The sequence below is a fragment of the Onychostoma macrolepis genome, chromosome 24 (assembly GCF_012432095.1).
Source record: "Onychostoma macrolepis isolate SWU-2019 chromosome 24, ASM1243209v1, whole genome shotgun sequence".
In the NCBI taxonomy this organism is placed as follows: Eukaryota; Metazoa; Chordata; class Actinopteri; order Cypriniformes; family Cyprinidae; genus Onychostoma; species Onychostoma macrolepis.
Window position 1 is genome coordinate 20,944,910 of NC_081178.1, and position 10,851 is coordinate 20,955,760.

General features: G+C 38.2%; 3 protein-coding genes across 8 annotated transcripts in view; 2 read left to right on the top strand and 1 right to left on the bottom strand.

Annotated features, from left to right (window-relative positions):
• Positions 1-3,427, top strand: part of dpp6a (dipeptidyl-peptidase 6a) — a 316,212-nt gene extending 312,785 nt beyond the window's left edge. For all 3 annotated transcript variants that reach the window (XM_058765855.1, XM_058765854.1, XM_058765856.1), the window contains one exon: positions 1,199-3,427. In XM_058765855.1, the coding sequence (XP_058621838.1) occupies positions 1,199-1,348 (150 nt within the window). In that variant the 3' untranslated portion in view covers positions 1,349-3,427. The remainder of the gene's footprint in view (positions 1-1,198) is intronic.
• Positions 3,428-3,574: 147 nt separating this feature from the next.
• LOC131533518 (threonine synthase-like 1) lies at positions 3,575-7,889 on the bottom strand. Of its 3 annotated transcripts, none has more exons than XM_058765858.1 (2): positions 7,805-7,889; positions 3,575-6,442 (listed from the first exon to the last, which is right to left on the bottom strand). In XM_058765858.1, the coding sequence occupies exon 2, from the start codon at positions 6,418-6,420 to the stop codon at positions 4,231-4,233; it is 2,190 nt and encodes a 729-aa protein (XP_058621841.1). In that variant the 5' UTR covers positions 6,421-6,442; positions 7,805-7,889; the 3' UTR covers positions 3,575-4,230. The 3 variants fall into 3 exon arrangements, with proteins under 3 accessions (XP_058621841.1, XP_058621842.1, XP_058621840.1); XM_058765859.1 differs by having other exon boundaries at positions 7,635-7,874; XM_058765857.1 differs by lacking the exon at positions 7,805-7,889 and adding an exon at positions 6,634-6,784.
• Positions 7,890-7,984: 95 nt separating this feature from the next.
• Positions 7,985-10,822, top strand: enkur (enkurin, TRPC channel interacting protein). 2 transcript variants are annotated; one of them, XM_058765860.1, is made up of 5 exons: positions 7,985-8,359; positions 8,602-8,765; positions 8,933-9,165; positions 9,295-9,441; positions 10,252-10,822. In XM_058765860.1, the coding sequence occupies exons 1-5, from the start codon at positions 8,124-8,126 to the stop codon at positions 10,423-10,425; spliced, it is 954 nt and encodes a 317-aa protein (XP_058621843.1). In that variant the 5' UTR covers positions 7,985-8,123; the 3' UTR covers positions 10,426-10,822. The 2 variants fall into 2 exon arrangements, with proteins under 2 accessions (XP_058621843.1, XP_058621844.1); XM_058765861.1 differs by having other exon boundaries at positions 7,990-8,359; positions 8,602-8,747.
• Positions 10,823-10,851: the final 29 nt, after the last annotated feature.

Here is a 10,851-nt window from a genome sequence, read left to right on the forward strand (position 1 = left end):
TGTGGAATTAATTAGGGCAGATATTCATCAGGATGTGTGTGATCGTCACTATGTCAAGCTGTTCTTCTCAATTTATGATCTATTAGGAAGTGTCAGGGCTGCCACGCACACACTGAAAGTTTGTATCATTGCAGTAGAAGTTTATGGATGTTTACACACTTGGTTTGATTGTTTGGTTCAAACCCATGGTTCAATACACATTTGTACCACAGTTCATCTCATATGTAACAACACTTCTGTAAATATAAATATTAACTGAGATTAATTAAGACGTTCAGAAAATATGTAAATAACAAATTAAATGTTGGCCCTATATGAACTTAAACAGAATTTCATGTTCTCACCAATTTCATTTGTTCACTAACAGTGTCTAAAATTGGACATACATGCATCACAGGAAATTATTTGTGTTTTTATTTGATTTAGTTCTTTATTTATACATATTTATTGAAGGCAATGAAAATGTTTTACCTCTTTGTCATTTCACACTCATTTTTCCTGTGGTAGAAATTATATTTAAAAACCTTTTTGGAATAAAATAAGGCTAATTTCACAGTTAACATTTTACGTATACTTAAAAAAATAAAATTAAATAGTATTTCCACACCTTTTGTGTAATTTTACATAATTTTAGAAGTAATTTGTGTTGGAAATGATGGTACAATGAAGGGACAGTCATGTGTGTGTGTGTGTGTGTGTGAGATACTCTCTTTGTTCAGATTAAGCATATAAATATTCATACTTTGGTGGATTTCCATTGATAATGTTGAAAGTCTGATTATAGTTCAGGGTAAAACAAGGGAATCTAAAAAGTATTAAAAGACATTTATCAAAAATAATAAAATAAACTGTTTCCAAGTATTAGAAGACATTGAAAAAAAGTAGTCAAAATAAAACGGTTTCGAAGACTGTTGTAAATAAAAATATATAAATAAATAAAAAACAGAAGAAGAAAGGAAACATTAAAATCTGTTTGTTTTAATAAATCAATCACTGAGACCCGTGGAACTTTATTTAGCCTTCCTTGGAAGGCTAAATAAAACTCGAAAAAGGGTAAACAAATCATAGATACTGATGATTTTACCAATCTTTGATGTCAAACAGACTTGCAATCACACCTAAAGAGGCAGCGTGAATGCAGAAGCAGTCTGAGTTCTGTGATATTGAGCTCAATACCTCGTCTTGTGTCCTTCATTAGATCTACCCAGACGAAGGACACTTCATTCACAACGAGGGAACGCGGCAGCACCTCAGTCAATCGCTGGTCAACTTCTTCGAGGAGTGTTTCCGGCTCCCGGACCGAGTGTTCGAGGAGGTGCTAGAGGAGGAGAGCGAAGAGGAGGGTTAGTCCACCCGTTCCATGACGTCCAAGCACAAAGCCAGCTCCTTTTGCCACCTGATATGCAACCCATAGATTTGAACCCTCCAGTTTTCAGTTCCCTCCCGGTGTCGCATGCTGACTCTGAGACCGCCCTGCCTCATGTTCCTGCCTCGGCTCCCCTTCAGGTGCTCCTCACTCTCCATCAACCCTCAACAGACCGCAGCCGTACAACACGGCGTGGCATCTGGCTGGCGCCACATCGTCTCGCTCTCCCCTGCAGGCCAGTTATGAGCTTCTGAAGGTGTTAGGAGTCTCTGGTCTGTCCATCACGCTGACGAATGAGACGCTGCGATATTAACTGACCGCCAAGCGCGATGGCCTTTGAATCCCTAAGTGCTGTGGGACTCGCAGCTAGACTGAGGGGTCATTCGGGGTTTGATTCAAATAGGTATTTGGTGTTTTGGGCAAAGGGGGTTGTTGTCGGGAGAATGTGTCATTTGTGGTTCAAAAGGTCTTCTTCTCATGTCCAATTGTGCTCGTGTCTGGTGTTGCAATGTAAAGTCGCACATGAAAACCATTCACTTGGATATCGATAAAACTTGCTTTCAGTGTTCAAGCGTGTCCGAGTCTTGGAAATCTTGTAGCCTCAAGTGTGTATTTAGATGGTGTTTATTCATTGCAGAAACTTCATCAAGCAGAAGGGGAGCAAAAACGATTCTCATTACTCTCACAGACCATGACAGTTGTACAAGACTGTTGATCCCACTTCTCAGCGTGTTTCCTTGAAGTGATGGTCTGTCAGTGCTGAAGAAAGTACTCTGTTGATTTAGTCACTGTGCCTTATTACGGGGGCGAACAATCGTTTTCGAGGAGCCTCCTTGTGAATATCACCACTCATTCAAGGCTTACGTTGGATTGACTAAAATCCTGTATCTAAAACGCTCTTGTTACATTGTCGATGGCATCACGGTATACATTACTGACTGTAATAGCATTGCGAAAACACTGTTATTTTTGTTTGCGTGCTTGTGAGCCAGTGTTGTTTTAGCATCAACAAAAAGAAACTCGATCGCATTCTGCTAATAGCAGTTTTCCATCCACTTTAAGGATCGAGTAATGGAGCATGAAATTAAAATGTATGATTTCAACATTACCTCAGTATTAAACTAAAGCCCCTCTGAGGCTATACAGACACTTTGTAGAACATTTGTTAATTCATGCCCAAAACAAATCTGTACATAAAAAGTATATTAAGTAGGGTAGGAAACACTTCTGTGTTAAAGGGATAGTTCACACAAAAACAGCAATTCTGACATTGACTCAACCCTTGTGGCATTCCAAACCTGTACGACTGACTTTCTCTTGGAGAAGAAGAAAGTGAGGTTGAGTAAATGGTGACAGAATGTGATCCCTTTAACGCTCATTAAATACAGTACTGTGCAAATTTTTCACATTACAGCAGTGGAATTTTCATTATTTAAGTCACATATGCTATGTTTGTATGTTTTGCACAGTGCTGTATATGCACAGTTATTAGTTGTAACTTTTGCCTATAAAAGCTCTTGAGGATGAACTTTTTTTATTTTGTCTGAATGAAATGTTCTTGTTTAATCTTGATGCATTCATAGTGCATGTCGAAAAACCATTTGCAACTCGAAAGCTATTTTTTAAAATCAGTCAAATATCTGCATAGTATTTTTGACGGCTTGAATGTTCCGCCCTGCATTTCATTTCCGGTAGTTTTGTGAGTGAGATCTCAGTCTTGTCTGCTTGATGTATAAATGTTACTCAAATCTCATTTAAGTCTCTGAAATATGTGAGTGTTTCTTGTACATAAAGCATTTGAAGGTATTTTGTTCTCCCGTGTCGAGCAGAGCTCCGGAAGTCACGGTTACTTGCAATCTGAAATGAGCAATGAAAAATCACATGGGACCAAGAGAATGATGGGATTGCTGTTTACTGACTCAGCAAGAACAAGCATATTGTGGCACCTCTCAGAATACAAACTATTTTATCATCACCTTTGTTATGATTTGTTTTCCTCACTTGGAGAAAAGAGGATGAATATGTAAGTAACCAAAATAAACTGAAAGCCTTCAATGTTGATGTCCCGCTTTCTTGTGAATTCAGTTAATAAGTGCATTTACATGCATGACCTTAAGACGACGACCTCTAAGGTTAAGTAAACATCTTAGAAGGTGTTTTTATTTTATCTGGGAAAGGTCATAATTGGTTTAAATAAAGCCCAATCAGCATATCTACATTTTTGCCTGTGCTCGATTCATCACTGTATCTGTCAGCTTCTTCAGTGTACATATCATATAAAAGAAAAGACAATTCTATCATTTACTCATGTCATTTTAAACCTTTATGGTGTACTTTCTTTAATGCAACATAAAAGAAGATATTGTGAAGAATGTTAAGCAAACAGTTTTGGTTACCATTGACCTCCATTTTATTGAAGAAAAAAACAGATAGCTCAAAATTTGTGTTTGACATAGGAAATGTCATACACGTTTGAATAGCATGAAGGTGAGTAAATGATGACAGAATTATTACTCAAATATGAACTGTGCCTTTAAGAGGGAAAAACTTCATTTGTATTTAAACCTTTAAATAAGCCATACTTAGCAACAATAGCAATACTACATAAGAGTAATGATCAATACATTTTTATATTTTTTTATAATATTTGAAAGAATAAGTAATATTTCACTTTGTAACTGTAGGCTGTTTTTTGTGATAAAACACTTGAGAGACTGGGAAAAAGTGAAATTAAAATGTCCCATATATCCCATTACATTACTGCCACCTTGTGTTCAAACTGACAAAATGCGATTCATGAGCCATAATGTTTGGGGTTTATTGACAGACGTCGCCATCTACTGGACATTAGCAGGTATTTTAGGTCACCGCACTCTCAGAAATGAGTCTTGTATCATAGTTTCTACTTCATCTACAAGCTTGCTAAAGTCAGCTTCACATACTACATGTGGATGATCTCCACTGTCTCTCATGCACTTCATCAGAGCTTCATGCATCTGCTCTCGACCTCCAATGGTGCAGAGTTTATCCAATTGCTCAACAGGGTCTTGTGGGATATTTTGACACTGAAGGGCTTTTAAAACAGCCGGAGCAAACTTCCCATGGTGTGCAGTGGAGCATATCACAAGCGGGCAGGTTTTGTCATGTATACGATCGGCGACTACTTTACCAACCGCTGTGTGAGTGTCCATTATGTAGCCTGTTGTTGCGTGCACCTCATGTATGGCCCTCAAACAGTCATCTTCTGAGCACCAACCAGCTTGAACTTCCAGATTTATCTTCTGATGTAAAGTCTCTGATACTTTAAAAAAACGATCTCTTTCTAGATTCAAAAACAGATCTCTGACCAAACTCCCATCCCCGCCGGATGCGTGATGGATGAACCTCTCAAAGTTAGAGGATTTCAGGATATCAATGGCAGGAGAGTTTGAAACCAGCAGTTTCCTGTTGCGGAGATCATACTCCCCACTAGCGATGAAGTCGGATATGACACAGTTATGATTGGACGCACAGATCACCTTCCGTATTGGGATTCCCATTTGTTTGGCGTACAGGGCTGACATGGCGTTGCCAAAGTTTCCAGTAGGGATGCACACATCAATGGGGTCTCCAAACATCAACGTGCGATTTCTAAGCAGGTCCAAGTATGCTGAGCAGTGATAGACCACCTGAGGAAGCAGTCGAGCCCAGTTTATCGAGTTTGCGGTGCTGAGAACCGTGGCATATTCCACAGCTAAATGGCCAATCAAGCTTGAGTCCCCAAACATTTGTTTAATGCTCCTTTGGCAGAAGTCAAAGTCAGACAGGACACTAATAGACTTGGAATTGCCCTCTTGAATTCCTGTCATTTGTAGCTTCTGAATCTCACTCACTCCTTTCTCAGGGAAGTATACAAGCACGCCAATCCTCCCACGGTCACGGTCTTTAAGATTCCGGAAACCATTTAGCACCGCGCTTCCTGTATCTCCAGACGTGGCCACTAGAATCAGGTAGTTGCACATCTGTGGAAGGCAGTGAGCGAACAGCTGAGGCATTAACTGCAGTGCTAGGTCTTTAAAAGAAGCAGTGGGGCCGTGAAAGAGTTCTAGAATGTACTGATGATCAGTGAGGTGCTTTAGAGGTACAACCGATTGATTGGCGAAGTTCTGGCCATAAGCGCGATGCACCATTGTGCGCAATTCTACAGGGGACACATCCATAGGATGGATACAGTTTTCCAGTATCGCCACAGCTCTCATTGCATATGGCATGCTGGATATTCTCAACCATTCAGAAGGCTCCAGTTTGGGGAATCCTTTCTTTGGTACATAAAGCCCTCCATTTGGTGCAAGACCCTCTATGACAACATCACTGAAGAACTTGGGGTCCCTTGACATGTGGCTCCTTGTTGAAATGAACATCTCTGATTCTGAATCCTCATATCTACCCAGAGTCCTCAGGACTTTATCAGCCACATCCTCCATGGAGTCTCCTGTCCCACAAAGGACTCGCGCATCCAGCCACTTCTCATAAAACTGTTTCCTGTACTGTAATATCTCTCTCATAGAAACACCAGCATCCTGACCCACAATCCTATTCACCTTCATTCGAGAGAGTCTCTGCATGATATCTTCTGTGTCCACATCCAGATACAAGACCAGTCCAGAGCGCTTCAAATGCTGCATGGCATCTAGATGCAGTGGATTGGAGCCGGTTAGTGAGATAACACTTCCTGTAGCAGTGAAGTTACACACCGCTTTACCTTCTTCTTCAATGAAACCATCTCCACCGATCTCAGATAGCTTGTCTGCCACACTCATTCCCCATGTGCTTTCGAGAACATCGTCATCTATATCAATAACAGGCATCCCTAGTCTCTGTCCCACAATCCGTCCAACACAGGTTTTCCCTGCTCCAGGAGGACCCATCAGGAGAATGTTTCTCTCATGAGGTTTAGAGATTTGATTTGATAGCTGTGCTGTAGTGAAGTATGAAGAATCAAACTGAAAACATAGCATGCGTGTCCTCATCTTTCTCACTTTAGCCAACAGCTGGCCGAAAGTTGCAAGGATCATCTTGGAAAAAAGATCATATGGTCTGGGAAGCAGAAATATGTGACAGAATTAAAAACATGTCGGTAAATCTAAAAGTAAGATTCTAGAGCATTTGCAAAAGAACAAAATGTATAAATCTATTTCTGTATTCTGTTGATTTAATCTATATAGTATGACAAATTTGTTTTAATAAACACTTAGGCCCTTCCCCCAAATAGCACATTAAGCCCTCACAGTCTTCCTCCAATTCTACATATTCGTGGTTTTGAATGTTGGGTAGGCTGTGAAGCTCCACAAAAGTGTGCATTGAAGCCATAAAAGGGGCCACTCGAGAGCACCCTTCTCAAACCTAAAATAACAAATGGGACACCCTGCAACAGAAGACTCCAACCCCAATCAAACACACCTGAACCAGCTTATCAAGGTCCTTAGGATTACTTGGTAATTATAGACAGGTATGTTGGAGCAGGGTTGGAACTAGTCTGCACAAGGGTAGATCTCCAGGAGCAGGGTTGGGGACCTCTGTCCTGCGGTCTTAACTGGCATGTGCATGCGATGGCCATTGTGAGCCTACACCTTCGCAAATGCACTTGAAATCAGTGTTGCCAATTTAGCAATTTTGTAGCTAGATTTAGTGACTTCCCCACCCCTTTTGAGACGTTTTTCAAAAGTTTAGAGACAAATATAGCAGCTTATTGGACAAACCTTATCTAAGTTCTCATCTTGCCCACTGATCTATATTCATCTTTATATAGATCAGTGAATTTGCCATTATGATGTTATCTAGTGACATTTAGCTACCTGTTTTAGCTACTTTCAATTGAAAGCAGTTGGCAATACTGCTTGAAATGTGAAATTTAGGACAGGACATTGAAGTATCAACAGGTTTTTTTCTTCCACATTGTGATGTGGGCTACTTTAGAGTGTAACAAATTATTGAAATAAACTGTAGGGCAGGGACTTGATTCCACTCATTGAATTCTGAGGTGTGGGAAACATACGCATTGATGAATCATTTGCAATAAGAAATATGCATTTATAAACTAGATGAATGGATTTTTATTTTATTTTTTTCCATGAGCATTTACCAAGTGCTAGTTTTGTCCATTTAAAACTGAAATGTAAATTAATGCCAGTGTTCACCAGTCATGTAAATAATTGAATTTTGAATAAAATGATTAATTTAGCTTCTGTCAATTATACGATTAGAATATATATTCAAAAATGCCATTTACCTTAAAATGAAAAGAAAAATATTTCCAATATTGTACAATTCTGGCTATCTAACAGTCTGTCTATCTGCAGAACATCAGGTTTGAACGTTAATGTTCTCTGGGAGGATTTTCTGAATAGATGTACACAAATATTTGGCAAACTATTGTAGAGTTTCAAAAGAAAGGTTTACCTAAAACACAGCGTTTATCTGACTAGTAACCTCACTTTCACATGCGCTCATGTCATGCCATGTAAACAACACACCGCGTCAGTACGGCAACAGCGAAAGGACAATTTCCGTTTCCGTTTCCTGAGCAGTAAACGGCTCTCATTGGCCAATACGGTCACCTTCAAATAATATGAATGAAATAAATGCAATGTAGCATTGCATGTGTGGAATATGGTGTTTTTGTTTAAAGTTAGCCATTCAAACTAAAATTAAAACTTAAGTAAAATCATGAAACCTTTGACTAACCCGGAAGAAAAGAAAACAAGAGGAAAAGTGTTTAATGTTGCTTGGTAGTGGTTGCCATAGAGACAGTTGTTCAACAACACCGATTCCATCGGCCATTACGTTAAAAAAAAAAAAAAAAACCACACTACTGTCTGCAAACAGCGGGACGTTTTCTCTTGTTTTCCTGTCATTTTTGTCTGTATCAGCCATCATGAGCGACACAATTTATCCTCCAGAGAGCATCTATAACCTTATTCCCAGAGAGGAAGAGAAAGCCGTGAAAGCACCCAGGTACAGTTCCAAACTGCTTTAAGATCACGATCTTTCTCCTTTTTTTTTTCATTGTAACTATTTTCTCACTTTGAAACGTGAGAAAACATGATTTTTCTCATCAGTTCTCATAATTAGAATAATGTGAAAATTATATATTTAAATTGATATGTTTAAATTGTGAAGTATTTGTACCAGAATGCTTTTAACTTGCTTTAATTCCCATAAAGTGGATCATTATATTATATTATATTCATTTTCAGGTACATGTCAAAGTTCAGAGAGCAGGTGCAGCTGGAAAAAGAGGTGAACAAAGCCCCCAGTAAAACTATGGGACCAGCAAAAGTGGATGTGCCGTCGCCACAGAAATATCTACTGAAACACTCCAAGGAGCCCAAACTCCCTGAGAGTACATGTCCTGCATTTGGTGTTTGAGACATTCTGAGAATTAATATATTGACCTTTTTAAATACAGATAAATATATTTTCATTGCAATCATACATGCCAATTTCATGTGCAGAGGTGTTGAGAGCACTGAAGCTATTTACTGTACTTATCCTAATTTTGCTTGGATCATTTATTTGTACTTTCAGAGAAACTATTTAAATATGAAAATGATGAGCTACATAGTAAACCACCGATACCTGCCAGAACAGACAAGCCGCTCATGGGTCTCCACAGCAACAAGAACTTTATTAAGACCAACGCTGTGGAGAACATCATGACGGTCCCGAAGAAACCGCAACCTGTCTATGCTTATACCAAGAAGGGAGACAAACAACTGTTGGAGAACTCTGGTCTCATCCCCAAATACATAAAGAAGAAGGTGAGAGGAGAGATGGGATGTTGAGCTTCATGTTTCAGATGCTTTTGTATTCCATGAATACAAAGCATACTGTTCACGGTACATATTGAATAGAACAAAAATAGGCCAATTTTTTATGCATGTTTTCAGGACTTTGGCCAAACTCCAGAGTACCTGCTCCAGCGCAGAGAGGAAGTGAAGAAAGCACAAGAACAATATGACAGCTATATCAAGGAGCGAATGAGAGAAGGGGCCATGAAACAGCTTTCAGGCGAAGAACGCCGCAATATCCTGCAGGTAATCAAATGCAAATAAATTCTGATTGAAACAATTTCTAATTGTTTAGAATCTGTGTTCTCTAGAGCTTGTCATTGCAGATCTTGCAGCATTAATCTCCTGATGAGAAATTGCTTGTCTTTGTAGTTGTTCCTTTAGATAAATGTATGAATAATGTTATATGAATAAATGTAAATAAATGGACATGACCTTTTTTTAAAAATTAGGATTTAAAAAAATAATAATTATAATGTAAATGATTGTATAAAGGAACTTATATACACTGAATTAAACTTGTAGAAACAATTTTCACTCAGAAGTTGCTAGCCAACTTCCCAAACAGTATCCAATAATTGGCAAGTAAGACGTTAAATGAAACATGAAATATAGAAGGACTGAAACAGCATTTTCTTGTAAAACACACTTTGGTAATAATAATGATAATAATAGTTTTTTTTTTAAATAAGTCTTTTATACTCACAAATGTTGCATTTATCTGAACAAAAATACAGTTAAAACTGTAATATTGTGAAATGTTCAGTTTTAATATATTTTAAAATGTCATTTGTTCTTGATAGATAAAACAGATAAAATCTGAATTTTCAGTAGTCTTCAGAGTCACATGATGCTTCAGAAATCATTCTAATATGAAAGTAGCATTAAAAGAAATAGAGAAAGAAAGAAAATAAATAAATATTTTGTAACACCAGTGTTTTTACATCCATTTCGAACAATTTAATGCATTCTTGCTGAATTAACACTCCCCATACACAAATATTATACAATATTTTTTTATATTACAAGAAATGTCTGATGACTTGACTTTGGCAGGCTCTGAAGAAGAACTGGGACGAGCTTCATCACCAGTACCAGGGACTCTCTGTTGTCACAGACACAGCTCCAAAAAAATACAGGAAGGAGCGTCTGGAGCAGGAAATGAAGCAGCTGGAGAAAGATATTGAGCTGATTGAGCGACACAAAACCATCTACATTGCTAATAACTGAGCATGATGTTAGCTAGTCGCCCTCAATTCAGCAAATATCCAAGAGCAACGTTTGAAATGGGCAAAACTGCCAGTGTCTTTGCTTGTCCTCTCTTATTGGTAGTTCAAAAATATTTTGAAAGGCTTTACAACAATACGTCTGAGTACAATAAAGATCTCTTTAGATCAACTCACTAGTCTCTGAGCGATTTCATCCATTTAAACTCAACATGAAATCAAAATGAACCACATTTATTTTCTTAATATTGTATGTTTCTCGTCTTGTTCACGATTCATCAGTGAATATTATAAAAAAAAATAATAATGTCTTAACGTTTCATCAGAACATTTATCACCAAGGCTGCATTTATTTGATCATGAATGAATTAATTAATAAATAAAATCTGACAAAGATTTCATCAGAAGTGTAAAAGAACCTACTTTTTTC

Bases quoted from the DNA above. Each gene is read 5' to 3' on its own strand.
- LOC131533518 (XM_058765858.1), bottom strand. From the start codon at position 6,420: ATGATCCTTGCAACTTTCGGCCAGCTGTTGGCTAAAGTGAGAAAGATG.
- enkur (XM_058765860.1), top strand. From the start codon at position 8,124: ATGTTGCTTGGTAGTGGTTGCCATAGAGACAGTTGTTCAACAACACCG. The intron at 8,360-8,601 runs GTACAGTTCCAA...ATTCATTTTCAG, and splicing joins AAAGCCGTGAAAGCACCCAG to GTACATGTCAAAGTTCAGAG. The intron at 9,442-10,251 runs GTAATCAAATGC...TGACTTTGGCAG, and splicing joins AACGCCGCAATATCCTGCAG to GCTCTGAAGAAGAACTGGGA.